Source organism: Thamnophis sirtalis, unplaced genomic scaffold (genome assembly GCF_051295495.1).
Source record: "Thamnophis sirtalis isolate CommonGarterSnake01/CBP01778 unplaced genomic scaffold, rThaSir2_p1.2 scaffold_6, whole genome shotgun sequence".
Taxonomy (NCBI): domain Eukaryota; kingdom Metazoa; phylum Chordata; class Lepidosauria; order Squamata; family Natricidae; genus Thamnophis; species Thamnophis sirtalis.
The window spans coordinates 20,458,969-20,476,710 of NW_028261386.1; the positions used below are offsets into that span (position 1 = coordinate 20,458,969).

General features: G+C 43.9%; 1 protein-coding gene across 1 annotated transcript in view; it reads right to left on the bottom strand.

Moving 5' to 3' along the window:
* Nucleotides 1–690: 690 nt before the first annotated feature.
* FSIP2 (fibrous sheath interacting protein 2) overlaps nt 691–17,742 on the bottom strand; it is a 70,458-nt gene continuing 53,406 nt past the window's right edge. The window contains exons 20-26 of the mRNA XM_087718022.1: nt 11,653–11,913; nt 10,332–10,496; nt 8,466–8,566; nt 6,732–6,760; nt 5,886–5,938; nt 3,274–3,337; nt 691–908 (exon numbers count right to left, since the gene is read on the bottom strand). Coding sequence (XP_087574148.1) covers nt 739–908; nt 3,274–3,337; nt 5,886–5,938; nt 6,732–6,760; nt 8,466–8,566; nt 10,332–10,496; nt 11,653–11,913 — 843 coding nt within the window. The 3' untranslated portion in view covers nt 691–738. The remainder of the gene's footprint in view (nt 909–3,273; nt 3,338–5,885; nt 5,939–6,731; nt 6,761–8,465; nt 8,567–10,331; nt 10,497–11,652; nt 11,914–17,742) is intronic.

The following is a 17,742-nucleotide window of genomic DNA, read 5'->3' on the forward strand; positions in this document are numbered from 1 at the left end:
CACTGAATATAGCATTTTTGGCCTCCCGAAACCCTGCCCCCTTCACCAAGATGGCTGTGCATAGCCGTATGGAGGCTTCCAGAGTGCCGCTGGGGAATGCATAGGGCAAAAATGAGTGAAATATTGGCCATTTTTAAATCAGTTTTGCCCCCCCAAGCCCCGAGGAGCACTCTATAAGCCTCCTAAAGGCTATTCATGCCCTTTTTTTTTGAAGAAAAAATGAGCCCATTTTCATGAAAGACGGGCCGTTTTTGGGAGGTCTGCAAAGTGCAAATTTGCCTCTTAAAAATCTTGATGGGTCTTATGCTCCGGTGCATCTTATACTCTGAAAAATATGGTACCTTGTAGACCACTGTTTGAAAGACAAAACCTCTCTGTACTCTATTTCGCTCCTGGGTTGTCTCAAAATAGTAGTCACACTGTGCACACTCTGAGAAACTTCTAGGGCACTATTGATGAATTGCCCTTCAGGAAGAAAGGAACATTATGAAATTTCCAATCATAATGAATTACAGGCTTTCTGTGGCATGGAAAAATATTGGAAGATGAGAAAATAGTGGACTACATGCCTGGTGACATGATCCAGGATAGACACCATATTTTGCTTATGTAGATTATTCTACAAATACAACTGCCTGATGGGCCTCCTACTTTACAAGCATAGAGCAAAGGTTCCTGTTTCTGATGAAAATATTTATTCTTTCAACTATATAAAGAATTTTTTTTTTATTAGGGGCCCTAATCCCCTGGGGGTTTCTCTTCAACTGTTGCAGATTGGGTCAGGTTGCTGGTTGATGTTCGAGAGAAAACTTTTGAAAGAGCAGTGGAGACTTTCTCAAACACAGATCGGTGGGTTGATGCACTTCCCTCAAGGCTAGTGTTTGCAGTGACTTTTGCATCCTCTTGTTCTGTGGAATGAAACAGAGCTCTTGTCAAAGTTTGCATGCCTTAATATAGGGGTATCCAAGCTTGGCAACTTTAAGACTGGTGGACTTCAACTCCCAGAATTCCCCAGCTGGCTAAGGAATTCTGGGAGTTGAAGTTCGTCAGGTTTAAAGTTGCCAAGTTTGAGACCCCTGCCTTAATATAAATAGAGTCTAGTAAAGTATAGTGGCAATGTGGGAAAACATTGTTATTCCAGGGGTGAAATGCTACCGGTTTGGACCGGTTCTCCTTAACCAGTAGTAAAAAATGCTACTGGTTCGGGCGAACCGCTATTTCCGGCGATCAGCTGTGACAGGTGATTTATATTAGCTAGAAAGCAGGATTTCTAGCTAATTTAAATTGCGTGGCACAGAGGATACACCCTCTCGCTGATCTACTTACCTTTCAATCACGCTCAGGAGCAGGCTCCACCTACCCACCTGGACATCATCACATCCATTTTTGATGCTCTGCGCATGCACGGAAGGTCCTGTGCATGCACAGAGGTGGCGCGTGTACCCACATTTGCAAACCAGTAGCGAAGGTAAGTAGATTTCACCCCTGTGATATTCAAGGAGTTTAGTGTTCCTTCAGATTAAAAAATGTCTAGGTGTTTTACTGTTTATTCTAAACTAACCTTTTTGTTTTTTACTCTTACTTACCAAATACAGGAAAAAGGGGAGGAATCTTCATGTAGTTTCAAAGCTTTTCTCACTGTGAAATTCTCAGACTCTCAATTCTCATGCTGGCGACATGTGCCAGACAATCAAAGGTCAAGTCCTGCAGTCTCCTGACCATTGCAAGGCCATGAGCTGTGGTGGCACAGTGGTTAGAATGCAGCATTGCAGGCTAATTCTGTCGACTGCCAGGAGTTCAATCCTAATCGGCTCAAGGTTGACTCAGCCTTCCATTATTCTGAGGTCAGTAAAATGAGGACCCAGATTGTTGGGGGCAATATGCTGTAAAGTGTAAACCGCTTAGAGAGTACTGTAAAGCACTATGCAAAACGGTACATAAGTCTGAGTACTATTACTATTGCTCTGAAGTCATAATGACAGGGTTTTCATTTAAAACCTTGGGGTTGTGTTGTTTATGGAGAGCTTCTGCACAGAATTTAGCATTAGGTATTATGTAAACTGGTTACCCATGGGGTATCTCTGCTGCCATTATTAAGGAGGTCCTAATAGCTTTGTAAGAAATTTGGGTATTATCTTGCTTGGTATGTATGCTTTTTTTGTTATGCTTTTAAATCTGTTCGCTTGAGCTAATAATAAAGCTTAAAATCCCTCTATTTATTTGTGTGTTTATTATTAAAAAGAACTAATTGCCTGGGCACTTGATCACTGTCCTGACACTTGAGAAAGCAGAAAGAAAGAGCAATTCTTTGATCAGTTTCTTTGTTCTGTGATAATCTCATTTCAGCAGGCTACCGGATGTCTCAGTACCCCCTAAAATCTCAATTTCATTTTTTAAAATTTCCCATAATTAGAGATGTTGCAAGCTGCCTTAAGGTACTAAAAATTACATTCATGCATACATATCTACCCATCAAACCATTTTTTTTGGGGGGGGGGAATATGCAAAGCAGAAAAAAAGTTATGTTGAAGAAATTAAAGGCACGAAAGTAAAATATGGTAGGAGAAAGTGAACTATGGTAGGAGCAGAGGGGAAAACAATGTGTTTTATAAAATGCTTGTTAGCAAAGCATGATAAGACCACCAATAATGAGCAGAAGTTGTACAGTGTCAAAAATCACTCAGAGAGTCTTCCTGTTGATTTATGGAACTATTTACTTAAAGCAGCTTTCTTAAAAATTAAGAATTATTATCTGAGGCTCAACTTTCTCCAGCCCAATGCCACCCATATGCACCTCCTTGGCTTCAGATCCAACTCATCTGGGAAGTACCAGAGTAAGGAAGGCTGCTAGAGTATATCTAGACACCAAGGAGAGCTTCAGAGTAGTAGCTTTCAACTCTTAACAGCTTAAAAAGGTGGGAACTTTGGTGTAAATGTGTGCATTAGTTAGATTTTTTTTAAAATTACTGGTGTATTTGCAAATTATTGCTAAACAAGGTAGTTGCTAAATGAGTAAGTGTAATTCAGCTGAATTAACAATGACACAAAGTGTATCTCAGAAGCATAAAATGATCCTTTCCAATACTGAGTAGCCTTTCTCTTGCCAGCTATTTGGAACCCAGAATCTAATGTTTTTGAATCAACCTCGAAACATACCATAAATCGTACTAAAGTAGCACCAGGAGGACATCTAGTAGTTATTCCCAGCTCTATTCCTCTCTGATTTTGGCCAGAGTTAAAAAAAGCAAAAGTTACGGGAAGCACACCACGTACCTGACTGACTCTGTGAAGCAGAGCCTGGGACTTTGACACTTTTGTCCTGATAGACAGAGGTAATCTGCAGAAGCAGAAAAATACAATGAGAAAATAAGAACACGTGACTTCTATTTTAAATTTATTCAGATTCTTGTTCCAGAAACTACCGGTAAATTTATCAGAATTGAGCTGCATATCCTTGAACTAGCATTAGATGGCAGCACAAAAAATAAATTTACTACTGCCATTTATATGGGTCATTTGGATTTTTGCAGTCCTCTTCCGGTAGTCCTAAATCAAATATTAGATGGGCAGTAGCTTTATAGAATCTAGGTTCACCCAAATGATTAAACCATGGGTGGCTAGTTTCTGCCTAGGTTTGATCCATGAATCCTAGTGGTGTACGTAGTTTATCATTCAGAAACTCACGGAACTTAATTCAATCATCATGATGGCTGCCTTATAATATGTAAAACACATTGATGAATTGACCCATTTTGAGGGCTTTACTCAAGGAGGGTTATTTACCTTCTCTGTCTTTGAGAGTCATGGTAGGGGCTGCATTAACAAAAGTTTATTTTTATTTAAATGTTATTTAAATAACATTTAATTATTAACCTCAACAGAGGCTAGGGTTGCATAACACTGAGCCCACCAGCAAAAGGTTTTCAATAGACCTACAAAGCACATTATGTGAATCCAGCTCAGGAGTCAGTATGTTTGGTGACTAGAAGGAAAGATGTTTTATCAGCCTTCACCATACTGGCAGGATTAATGAGAGACAATATTTGAGAGGAGGAGAGTATAGCCAATCAAGAGCCAGTGTAGAATGATGATTTAAGTGCTGGTGTGGGATTCTAGTCCTCCCTTAGACACAGAGGCCTTGTCCCAATCATTCCCGCTCAGCCCAAATCATCATCAGGCACAGGGACAAGGCAGCTGACAAAGAAAACCTCTGGTCACATCATCCATGTGACCAAGGCAAACTGTGCATAACAAGCAGATCTTTTGCAACCAAACAGGCAAACACCAAGAAGAAGCAAATGCTGAGCAGCTAACAGATACCAGGCATCCAAAGCTCGAGGATGTTTTGGCTTTAATAAAAACAAGTAAATGATAAGGGGTGAGCATTGGAAAAACCCCTACATCCTCTGATGTAATGGAGCCCCCAAATTGATAATACTCATTAATGAAAAATTGATTGCCCCAAGAAACATGTGGCATCTTTGTTTGTCCCCAACTACTATGGTATTTATAATCTATTTATGTCTCTCTCCCTCTCTCTTTCTCTCTCTCTTTCTCCCTCCCTCCCTCTCTCTCCCATCTCTCGCCCTCTTTCTCTCTCTCTCTAATCTAATTTATATCCCACCTTTCTTTTTATAAATAACTTAAGGTGGTGAACACACACAACACTCCTTCCTCTTCCTATTTTCCCTACAACAACAACCTTGTGAGGTGGGTTGGGCTAAGAGGGTGAGTGACTGGCCCAAAGGTGGCTTTCATGACTAAGGCAAGAGTAAAACTCAAGACCTCTGGCTTCTAGCCTGGTCCCTTAACCACTACATCAAACCGGCTTTCCAGTGCCCAGGATTTTCCACCTTCTAGCCTTTCTAGGATTGCCATATTTACTCAGGTAGCATCTTCTCTTTTCTTAAAAGTCATAAGCTTTTGCGTAGCTCATGAAAACATATCTCATCACGCCTGAGATGCTTCTGAGGTGCTCCGGGTTGAAAAAAATTAACCGGCGACATTACCGTTGCCCAGAGGGGGGCGCACCCAGTTGGGGGATCCTTTCATGTCCCCGGCAGGAGTTGAAGTGAAGAGCTCACCTTGCCTGTCAGATCTGCCATCTTCAGCTTTGCGCTTTGCACTTTGCTCTTTGCTGGCAACCAGATCATAAATTGTTGGGAATGGGGAGAAGGGGAAGCAAGCAATTGGCATGTAGAGAGTAGAGATGAGCAGGGGGCAAGTGACAAGCTTGACAGAAGCTAGAGGTGTGAGAGCCGGTCTGTTCCAATCTTCAAGACCGCGGAGCTCGGGAAAGGAATGCAAACTGCACCAAATGGCACCAAACATCCGAGCGGTTCCCAAAACACCCATGTTGTATGCCATTGGATGAAGACACACCGGGCAAGGGGGGAGGGCCAGGGAGAAGGGGAAAATTTATAACACTTGGCGTGGGAATTTTAATTCTAGCTTTATTTTTGCCGCAACCAGTAATCCTTAATAAAAGAACCTATCATTTCAATCAAATGGAGTCAAGGGTCTTTCTTTCCTAGGGACCTAGCTGGGCAGGCCTGACACCTCCCCTCCCACCCCCAGCAGCACACAGGTCTCAAATGTGGCCTTGATAACCTCCAATCCAATGTCCTAACCATATGAGCCACCATGCCCCTTATGAAAGCTTATGACTTTTACTAAAGTTTTAGTCAGAAAAAGTGATACTGAACTCCTGGTTTTTACTCAGTGCCAGATATGGAGCTAGAAGCACATACGTACCTTCTAATGCTTTTACCAAGCTCCACTTTTACAAAGTTCTAAAACCAGAGGATTTTTTCCCGAAAGAAAAAAGTAAAAAAGGCTCCCCATCTCTAAAGGCAAGAATACTTTTATGAATATTAACACTTCACCTCAATGGCAGCTGTCTCTTCTGTATCCCGGGTAAGATGCATGCCAACAACAGCTGGAACAAAATTACAAGGGGGTCCCTGTTAGCATTTAAGTCCACTGTTTTTAAGGAGTAATAGTCTGCCCTATTGTTTTGGCAGGGAGGGGACAGTTCTATGCTCCTCCCCTCACAAAGCATGGAGCTTGTAGTCCTCACGTTCCTGAAGGCTCTTTTAGCAAGGAAGTACTCATATGAACTTTGCAACTAAGGCAAAGATGAGCAAAATTTTAGTAGCTGGGATAGACATACTTAGAATTTTGGAGGTGACAGGGGAAGCAGATGATGATACAAATAGAGCAGGGTTATGAAATATCTGAGGATATTCTGCTTTCCTCCATTGGGCCTGGGGATTTCCAATTGTTTTATGTTTTTCTTAATATTTATGTGAGTTGCTTTTCATCTCAGTACATGGGGAAAGCTGTATTGCTCAAATTTCATGGCACAGCTGGAAGAGTCTATAACACCACAAAAAAATATGTAACTTTGAGACAACACATTGCCCCACCCAGAGGTGAGTTCTGGATATTTTTACTGTTGGTTCGCTCAGGGATGTGCTTCACGCTCACTTGTGCTTGGCGCATGCTATGCGCGCATGCGAATTAGTGAAAATTTTGCTTTTGTGCATTTACAGAAGCCAAAAACAAGATGGCGGTGCGGACAGTATGGTCACATGTCCGCTGAAGTTACTACCTATTTGGCCAAACCGGACCAGACTGGTAGGAACCTACCCCTGCCCCCATCCCAGTTTAAAGATAATAGAAAACAGCTCACATTATTCAGATGGCATCAAATCAGTTATGATAGTTACCTTTTTCAATTGATGAGTCTTTATCATCACTAGAAAAAAAGCAAAGTAAAATGAAATAATGTCGCTATTCCTTTTCAGCCAGACTATATTTTCAATTGCCTGGAGAAACTCCCTTCTAAATCAAGGCCTCAGGGAAGATAATGCTATTTTCTATGTGGACCATTTATGAAGGCATTTGTCTGAAAGGTTTTGCAGTCATTTTATCTTTCTGCCTCCCATTTCTGTAAATGTTAGGTTGCATATAGAGGTTTACCACAGTCTCCTTCCCACATGGTGGAAGGCTTCAAGAACCAGATTATGAGCTGCAGCTTTGTATGGGTCTTTCTGCTTTCACCCCTTATGTATTTCAAAAGCTCTAGCAAGCCAATTTGAAGTCCCCATTAAAGCTTATTGAAGTACTCAGTGTCTGCACAACGCAGATACAGGTGGTCTTCAACTTACGACCACAATGGAGCCCAACATTTATGTTGTTAAGTGAGAAAGTTATTCAGATTTGCACCATTCTACCACTTTTCTTGCCACATTTGTTAAGTGAATCACTGCAGCTGTTAAATTAGCAGCACAATTGTTAAGTGAATTTGGTTTCCTCATTGGCTTTGCTTTGTCAGAAGGTCACAAAAAGCGATCAGGTGACTCCGGGACACTGCAACCATCATAAATGTGAGTCCATTGTCAAGCATCCGAATGAAAATCACGTGACCGTGGGGATGCTACAACGGTGATAAGTGTGGGGGGAAAAACAGCGATAAGTCACTTTTTTCAGTGATGTTGTAACTTCAAACGGTCACTAAATGAATTATCTTAGGTCGAGGACTACCTATAACTGCAATGATTAAAGCACTCAATATAGTAACATTTGAAGTAGATTGGGGGGAATGGGGGAAAAATCATAAGCGTGTGCCTCTCAAATATTGAACATAGCATGTGTTATGTGCATGCCTGTGAACAGAACGGTGGCTATCATCGCAAAGAAAACCTGTCTCCTTTATCTCCAGTGGTGGGTTTTGGCAGGTACGGCCTGGTATGCCCGTATCAGTAGTAGCCGGGAGCAGCAGCCACTGTACCAGTACGGTGTTTCATTTGGCCCGCACGCCTGCACGCCTGCATTTCATACTTGGAGCCGAAGTGGCGCAGTGGTTAAATGCAGCACTGCAGGCTACTTCAGCTGACTGCAGTTCTGCAGTTCGGCTGTTCAAATCTCACCGGCTCAGGGTTGACTCAGCCTTCCATCCTTCCAAGGTGGGTAAAATGAGGACCCGAATTGTTGGGGGCAATATGCTGACTCTGTAAACCGCTTAGAGAGGGCTGCTATTGTTTTTAAAGCAACCGGCCAATTGCGTACATGCACACAGCATGCAGCGCCTGCACAACCTCTGACAAACAGCTGGGTGTCACAGGAGCAGTGCAGTGTGCATGCGGGTGCAGCGCACATGCACGACCAGGATGCCCAGCCCCGTGCGCAGCGTACTGGTAGTGACGGGGAGAGGAACCCACCACTGCTTATCTCCCCTATCAAGACTAGAACTCAGGACTTCCTCTAAAGCAGAGGCTCTCTCCTACAGTGTCCACAAAGCTGGCTGGGGAATTCTGGGAGTTGAAGTCTGCCAGGCTTAAAGTGGCCAAGGTTGGAGGCCCCTGCTGTAAAGGACTTACTTTAAGTTTAAAGACTGTGTTAGGAAAGTAACACCGTCTTCTGAATCACTTTGTAGGCCTAACCAGCCCCCAGATCCTTACCTCTTGGTAGCCTCGGAAGATTGCACACTAGACTGGAAGGACACAGAAGGGAGGAGCGGGGCTGTTTCAGTAACAGGAGAAGCACGGGAAGCGGCGACAGCCTAGGGAAAGAAAAAAAAGAACATTACAGGTAGGACCTCAGGGTTCCCAACACTCCAGCCAGTGTTTCATTTGGAAAGCAGAATCATTTTTTTAAACTTTTAAACATAAGAGGCCATTTCTCCCACAACTAGGTTCGATGTGTTAATTGTCCCACAGGTGCTTTTTTTTTTTTCAGGAAGCAATTGTATTTTCTTGTTTTTTTCTTTCAGAACTGAAGAAGCTTCTTGGATGAGAAGTGAAACGTCTTCAAAAGGAAAAAAAACAGGGAAGTCCAGTCACCTCCTGAAAAAGTACCTTTGGGACGACCATGACCTGGATGACGGAGAATCTCTACAGAATGGGTTAATTAGTTCTGGGCATTGGTGAAATGTATTTATTTTTATTACCGGTTCTGTGGTGTGGTATGGCTTGGTGGGTGTGGTATGGCTTGGTGAGTGTGGTATGGCTTGGTGGGTGTGGTATGGCTTGGTGGGCGTGGCATGGGAACTACTGCAAAATCTCCATTCCCACCCAACTCTGGAGCCAGCCAGAGGTGGCATTTGCCGGAACCTGCTGGAGTTCACCCCTGGTTCTGGGGCATGGTTAGGCTTGGCGCTTGGAGACTGCATGGACTAAATGTTCACCATCATAGCCTACCTCCAAGCAATAACTTTCGTGGCACGACAAAACCGCGGTCCACCAAAGCGCGCCCGATTAAAGCGCGTACCTGACGTCATCAGCAGCGCGACAAATACGACCACAGAGAAAAAAGGGCGCTTTAAAAAGCGCTTTTAAAGCAAGCCGATTCACGTAAAGGTAAGGGTTAGGTTTAGGGTTAGGGTTAGGGTTAGGGTTAGGTTAAGGGTTAGGGTTAGGTGTAGGGTTAGCGTTAGGTTTAGCGTTAGGTTAAGGGTTAGGTTTAGGATTAGGTTTAGGGTTAAGTTAAGGGTTAGGTTTAGGGTTAGGGTTAGGGTTAGGTTTGGGGGGGTTAGGTTTAGGTTTACGCGTTAATTTTAACTTTACCGCTCACAGCGTGCTGTTTTCGTCGCGCTGTGATGACGTCAGGTACGCGGTTTCGTCGAGCGCGATTTAGTCTACCGCGGTTTTGTGGTGGAACCATAACTTTAAGCTCCTCTTTTTGTTTCCTTCCAGTTTTTCATGTTGGTGTTGCTGTTTTTTTCTCTAAACCAGCTTCCCTCATTTTTGCACAATCATTAGCTTCCCTCTGCCCTTGTGACTTATGCCAGTAAAGGTGAGTCTATCAGGGCCTCACATTCCCATTAGGGTCCTTTTTAAGATCACAGTGACAATGAAGCCGGCCAGCAAATCAAGGTCAGAGTGGCCTGGGAAGGGGGTGCCCGTGAAACGATGCTTTAAAAAGAAGAGAAATTGAATGGGACATATTGAAATGGAATGGAATAGGGAAGAGAAGAACAGAGGGGATCTTAAGAGGTCTTCTAGTCCAACCCCCTGCCTAGGCAGGAAACCCTATACCATTTCAGATAAATGGCTATCCAACATCTTCTTAAAGACTTCCAGGGTTGGGGCATTCACAACTTCTGGAGGCAAGTTGTTCTAACTGATTAATTGTTCTAACTGTCAGGAAATTTCTCCTCAGTTCTAAGTTGCTTCTCTCCTTGATTAGTTTCCAACTAATTTTTTTTTTTTTTTTGCTTCCTACTAGGCAAGCAAAAGATGAAACACGTGGGTTTCTCTTCAAAAAAAAATGGAGAGAAAGACAATCTGAGTCCTAGATAAACAAGAGAAGGTCTTCTTTCGCCTTACCTCATGTAAACGGTTTGTCATAGACGGGGATGGATGAGAGTTATGTTTCTCAACTCTGGGGAGCCAAACTCCTTCAATGCTGGATCCAGCTGACAAGATTTCACTGGTGGAACCATCCTTTCTCCAGAAGGATGGCTTTGTTTCAACCGAGTCACGTAGAGTGTGCTGCATTAGAAGGAGAAGAGAGGGGTTTCAAAACCACTGGGCCCACTTTGACCACAAATTATCACTTCTATAGAAAACATGGTACAATGGTTTTTTTTTAATCCTCCTTTCTCGCTGTGTATGTATGTGGTGGCATTTGTTCAGCTGGATGGCTGTCTCCTTTATATCTAAAATAGTCTTTCTGACTGAGAAAAATACATTATTGCACCAAAAGGTCTGTAGGAGCTCATGATCCAATAAATGTGCTATTCTGTAAGGGTCTCAGAGGTTTTTTGTAACCGCTATATTAACAGTTCTGATTCCTCAATAGGATCTTTCTAGAACAGAGGTCGGGCATATGATATTCATAGCAATATACAGGTAATCCTCATTTAACAGCCGTTCAAAGTTTCAACAGGCTCAAAACCTGTTATTTACAACCTGTTTTCAAAGTTATGACTGCTGCACACCCCTCACAGTTACACAATTGTATTTTGATCCCTTGGCAACCACCCTCACATGTACAAGCGGTTATAGCATTGCCTGGTCACATTACTGCAATTTGCGATGATGTCAATTTAAGTATTTGATAACAGTTTACAATTGTCATTAAAAACAGTTGTAAAACCGAGTCAGGTCACCTATTGACCTGCTTAACAATGGCAACAACTGACAAGCAAAATTCCGAACCCAAATGTGGTTGATAAGTAACAACTACTTGTGTAACAATTTCAAGATATTGGTGATCTTATATGAGATTTGAGATTTCAAGCAATTTTTAGATGCCGGGAGAGAAGTCAGGGGCTCCGCAACTGAGTCATATTTATGATGGTTGCATTGTCCTGGGGTCATGTGATCCCTTTTTGCGATCTTCTGACAAGCCAAGTCAGTGAGGAAGCCCAATTCACTTAACAATCAGGTCTCTAACTTAACGACTGCAGTGAATCCCTTAAAAACTGTGGAGAGAAAAATCATAAAATGGGGCAAAATTCACTTAAGAAATGCCTCACTTAGTAACAGAAACATTGGGTTCAATTGTGGCCGTAAGTCGAGGACTACCTGTATAGGACACATTCTCTCAGTGCTTTATTAAAGCCCCAGTTGTGAATTATCTACATGTAGCATCGCCCACAGAAATTATCCTGTGAGGCTTCCTTTCACTGAACTGTCCGCTTACTGAAATCACTGTACTTTCATGTGGTGGATGATAAGGTGGAACCGCAAAATAAAAAGATGTGTGCTCCCTCAGTACTTGTTCCTCCTCGTCACTCTCACTCGTCATTTCTTCGTGAATCTGGGTTGGAGGGTAGTCCCGTGTGTCAATGTCGTGGGCTACCAGGCGAATGATAAGGTCTTGCTTGCTCTCCACATCCTTCAGCAGTTCCACTTTTGTGATGTCTGGCTTTATCAGGCTTTGGAAAGAATTTCTGCAGACAGGCTGAAATCCAAAAGGGAAGCCAACCAACATCACATGGGCATACTGGTCCATTTTAAAATCAGTTAGTATTTAGGGCAGTGAATCCATTAAATTAGAAGATTAAAATAGAATTAAAATATTCTTTATTGGGCAAGTCACCTACCTGAAATGGTCTCTAGGTTCTCCTCAGTGGTGGGTTTCAAAAAAATTTGGAACCTACTCTGTGGGGGTGGCCTGCTTTGTGGGAGTGGCTTGCCAGCCATGTGACTGGGTGGGAGTGGCTTGCCAGCCATGTGACCAGGTGGGAGTGGCTTGCCAACCATGCGACCAGGTGGGAGTGGCTTGCCGGCCATGTGACCGGGTGGGAGTGGCTTGCCAGCCATGTGACCGGGTGGGAGTGGCTTGCCGGCCATGTGACCGGATGGAAGTGGCTTGCCAGCCATGTGACTGGGTGGGAGTGGCTTGCCAGCCATGTGACCAGGTAGGAGTGGCTTGCCGGCCATGTGACCGGATGGGAGTGGCTTGCCAGCCATGCGACCAGGTGGGAGTGGCTTGCCGGCCATGTGACCGGATGGGAGTGGCTTGCCAGCCATGCGACCAGGTGGGAGTGGCTTGCCGGCCATGTGACCGGATGGGAGTGGCTTGCCAGCCATGCGACCAGGTGGGAGTGGCTTGCCAGCCATGTGACCGGGTGGGAGTGGCTTGCTAGCCACGTGACCGGGTAGGAGTGGCCAAGATGATGTCAGCATTCCCAGTCAAGATAGAGGTATAAATTACACAGAAAAGAAAGAGGCATCCATACACCTGAATTTAACTTCAAAGCAGTGGCAACAACTTAAATTTATTAAATAATAATGTTTGTTAGGGCTATGCACTGTTTTTGAATATATAGGAATGTAAAGCCCACAGCATCTACTTGGCACTTTTTAAAGCAGCGGCACCTTTTTCCTGGATTCATGAAATGTCTATTTTAAAGAGTTGTGGGTGGGGTACTATATTTACAGTCTTGTATTCTCTTCGGTACTTTGTTTGGAACAGAATCCAAAGTACCATGCAGTCCTAGCATTTGTACTAAAGCTAGGCAAGTTATTTTACAGGGCTCTGAGCACTCCACAACCAAGTGACAAATCTTAAATCATAAGATACAGTCATAAATCATAAGATTCAAATGACAAAGTGATAAATCATAAGATAATAATAGGAGAAGTTAGTAGGAATGATGGAAGGGTGATAGTAATGGAGCCCTACCACATGGGTAAATATCCTTAGGCATAAGACAATGCTGTGGGAATTACTGTATTTTTCAGAGTATAAGATGCACCTTTGCCCCCCAAAAGATGGTGAAAATTTGGGTGCATCTTATACTGAATGTACTCCCACCCACCCACTGGCCCTACGTTTTCGCCTCTTCCTCCCAGCAATTTACCTCCTTGCAGCAAGGGGGGGGGGCTTGTGGAGGCTGTAATAGGCTATAGCAATCCTTGCAGCCTGAAACAGCTGATAATTGGGAGAAATTGAAAGTGAAACTTGCAAATTGCTGGGAGGCAGAGGCAGATTGCTGGGAGGCAGAGGCAGAATTCTTTTTTCTTGTGCTAATCAGGCTGTTTGCTGCAAGGAGGTAAGTCAATACAGTGGGGCAAAAAAGTATTTAGTCAGCCACCAATTGTGAAAGTTCTCCCACTTAAAAAGATGAGAGAGGCCTGTAATTGACATCATAGGTAGACCTCAACTATGAGAGACAAAATGAGGAAACAACCAATGAGAAAACAAATCCAGACAATCACATTGTCTGATTTGAAAGAATTTATTTGCAAATTATGGTGGAAAATAAGTATTTGGTCACTATCAAAAGTTCATCTCAATACTTTGTTATATATCCTTTGTTGGCAATGACAGAGGTCAAACGTTGTCTGTAAGTCTTCACAAGGTTGGCACACACTGTTGCTGGTATGTTGGCCCATTCCTCCATGCAGATCTCCTCTAGAGCAGTGATGTTTTGGGGCTGTCACTGGCAACACGGACTTTCAACTCCCTCCAAAGAGGTGGGAGTTGAGATCTGGAGACCGGCTAGGCCACTCCAGGACCTTGAAATGCTTCTTACGAAGCCACTCCTTCGTTGCCTGGGTGGTATGTTTGGGATCATTGTCCTGCTGAAAGACCCAGCCACGTTTCATCTTCAATGCCCTTGCTGATGGAAGGAGGTTTGCACTCAAAATCTCACGATACATGGCCCCATTCATTCTTTCCTGTACATGGATCAGTCGTCCTGGTCCCTTTGCAGAGAAACAGCCCTAAAGCATGATGTTGCCACCCCCGTGCTTCACAGTAGGTATGGTGTTCTTTGGATGCAACTCAGCATTCTCTCTCCTCCAAACACGACGAGTTGTGTTTCTAACAAACAGTTCTACTTTGGTTTCATCTGACCATATGACATTCTCCCAATCCTCTTCTGGATCATCCAAATGCTCTCTAGCAAACTTCAGATGGGCCCGGAAATGTACTGGCTTAAGCAGGGGGACACGTCTGGCACTGCAGGATCTGAGTTCCTGGCGGCGTAGTGTGTTACTGATGGTAGCCTTTGTTACGTTGGTCCCAGCTCTCTGCAGGTCATTCACTAGGTCCCCCCGTGTGGTTCTGGGATTTTTGCTCACCATTCTTGTGATTATTTTGACCCCACGGAGTGAGATCTTGCGTGGAGCCCCAGATCGGGGGAGATTATCAGTGGTCTTGTATGTCTTCCATTTTCTAATTATTGCTCCCACAGTTGATTTCTTCACACCAAGCTGCTTGCCTAGTGCAGATTCAGTCTTCCCAGCCTGGTGCAGGTCTACAATTTTGTTTCTGGCATCCTTTGACAGCTCTTTGGTCCTCACCATAGTGGAGTTTGGAGTGTAACTTTTGAGGTTGTGGACAGGTGTCTTTTATACTGCTAACAAGTTCAAACAGGTGCCATTAATACAGGTAATGAGTGGAGGACAGAGGAGCCTCTTAAACAAGAAGTTACAGGTCTGTGCGAGCCAGAAATCTTGCTTGTTTGTAGGTGACCAAATACTTATTTTCCACCATAATTTGCAAATAAATTCTTTCCAAATTAGACAATGTGATTGTCTGGATTTGTTTTCACATTTTGTCTCTCATAGTTGAGGTCTACCTATGATGTCAATTACAGGCCTCTCTCATCTTTTTAAGTGGGAGAACTTGCACAATTGATGGCTGACTAAATACTTTTTTGCCCCACTGTAATTATAAATGCCTATAGAACCGGGATGGCGAACCTATGGCAGGTGTGCCACAGGTGGCATGCGGAGCCATTTGTCAGGGCACACGAGACGCATGCATGTGCTGGCCAGCTGAATTCAGCCTTTTTAAAAGACATTTTTGCCCTCCCCAGGCTCCAGGGGCTTTATAGGACCCTGGGGAGGGCAAAAAGAGCCTCCCCTGCCTCCTGGAGGCCCTCTAGAGGCTTCAGGAGCTTCCCTGAAGCCTCCGGAGTGCAAAGAAACGGCCCTATGGGCAAACCGGAAGTTCGGAAACGGACTTCTGGTTTACTCGGAGGGTCGGTTTAAGCCCTCTGGAGGCTTCAGGGACCTTCAGGAGGCTTCCCTGAAGCCTCCGGAGGATTAAAAACCACCCTACGAGCAAACCAGAAGTCACTTCCTGTTTGCTCGGAGGGTCCTTTTCAGTCCTCCAGAGGCTTCAGGGAAGCCTCCTGAAGATCCCAGAAGCCTCCGGAGGGCTTAAACCGACCCTACGAGCAAACCGGAAGTGACTTTCAGTTTGGTGGTAGGGATGTTTTTTGCCCTTTGGAGGCTTCAGGGAAGCCTCCTGACGATCCCTGAAGCCTCCGGAGGGCCTCCGGGGAAGCGTAGGAGGCTGTTTTCGCCCTCCCCAGGCTCCTATTAAGCCTCTGGAGCCTGAGGAGGCTGAAAAAAGCATGGAAAAGGGGGGGGGAGTGCCTCTCATGCACGCATGTGCACTGGGGGGATCGCACATTGCATTATGGGTGCGGCATGCCCCCGCACGACCCTCCTGCGCTCCCCCCCCCTTATGGCACGCGAGCCAAAAAAGGTTCGCCATTGCTACTATAGAATGTTCAAATGATTAGACTTATTTTTTAAAGACTGCTTTATTATTGTTCTAGACAGCTTAACAAAATGAAGAAGCTTTTTTAAAATAAATGCTTGATCTGAAAAGGCCCAGTCCTATTATATCTTCTTTTAAATAACAGCGAATAACTATACTTCCAGAAAGCACATCAATTTTAACAGCATCTGTACAAGAGCCAAGGTGGCGCAGTGGTTAAATGCAGCACTGCAGGCTACTGCTAGATCAGCAGTTCAGCGGTTCAAATCTCACCGGCTCAGGGTTGACTCAGCCTTCCATCCTTCCGAGGTGGGTAAAATGAGGACCCAGATTGTTGGGGGCAATATGCTGACTCTCTGTAAACTGCTTAGAGAGGGCTGAAAGCCCTATGAAGTGGTATATAAGTCTACTGCTATTGCTATAAGTACTTAGTATAGTCTGAAATGTAACACTACAAACAGTGTATATTGTCTGTACTGTTTGCTGTTTGTTGCAAGGAGGCAAATTACTGGGAGGCAGAGGCAGATATTTTCCCCTTGTTTTCTTCTCCAAAAGCTAGATGTGTCTTATACTTCGGAGCGTCTTATACTCCAAAAAATACGGTAGGTGTTTAGCGGAATGATAGCATGAGGGGAGGGGGGGAACTGTCTCTACATCTAGTTGTTTTGGCATGCAATACCCTATATCGGCATCTTGTAGGGAGGTGTTGAAACAATTTGTGTCCAGGATATGAGGGGGTCTGTAGATATTTTCTCAGCCCTCTTTCTGTCTCATGCAGTATGGAAGGCAGGCTGGTTGCAATTGTTGTTTTTTCTGCAGTCCTAACTATTTGATGAAGTCTGTATCTGTCCTGTTTGGTTGCTGTACCAAACCAGGCAGTTGTAGAAGTACAAATGACAGACTCAATCATTTCTCTGTAGAACTGTATCAGCAGCTTTTTGGACACTCTGAGCTTCCTGAGCTGACATAGGAAGAATATTCTTTGTTGTGCCTTTTTAACGATGGTTCTCACGTTAGATGTCCATTTCAAATCCTGGGAGATTATAGAACATGGAAACCTGAAGGTCTCTACTGTCGATAACTGTGTTGTCTAATATTGTAACAGATGGCAGAATCGGTAGAACATCCATATTTGCTTAATGGCCACCTCAAAACAGGTTGTAAAAATGGGTATGGTCCAGAGGTGGGTTCCTACCAGTTCGCACCTATTCGGTAGAACCGGTTTGTCAAATCTACCGAACCGGTTAGAAGAGGTTCCACCAGTGGACCCGGAAAGCAGGCCACACCTACAGAAGAGGTTCCAAAAAATTTTGAAACCCACCACTGGTATGGTCACATGGTGACCCATTTTGCAATTGTCACAATTTAAGATCATTTTTTTATAGTTTTAACATTTTAATTGGTATAGTTTTAATATTTGAATTATTTTTCTATTTGCTTGTTTTTATAATTATAAGCCACCCAGAGTCGCCTTATAGGGGAGATGGGTAGGATAAAAATTTAATAAATAAATAGCAATAGCACTTAGACTTGTATACCGCTTCATGGTGCTTTTCATAGTGCTTTACAGCCCTTTCTAAGCAGTTTACAGAGTTAGCATATTACCCACAACAATCTGGGTCCTCATTTTACCATCCCGGAAGGATGGAAGGCTGAGTCAACCTGGAGATGGTAAGCATCAATCTGCTGGCAGTGGGCAGAGGTAGCCTGCAATGCTGCATTCTAACCACTGCACCACCATGGCTTATGATGGGCAGGCTCCACTCT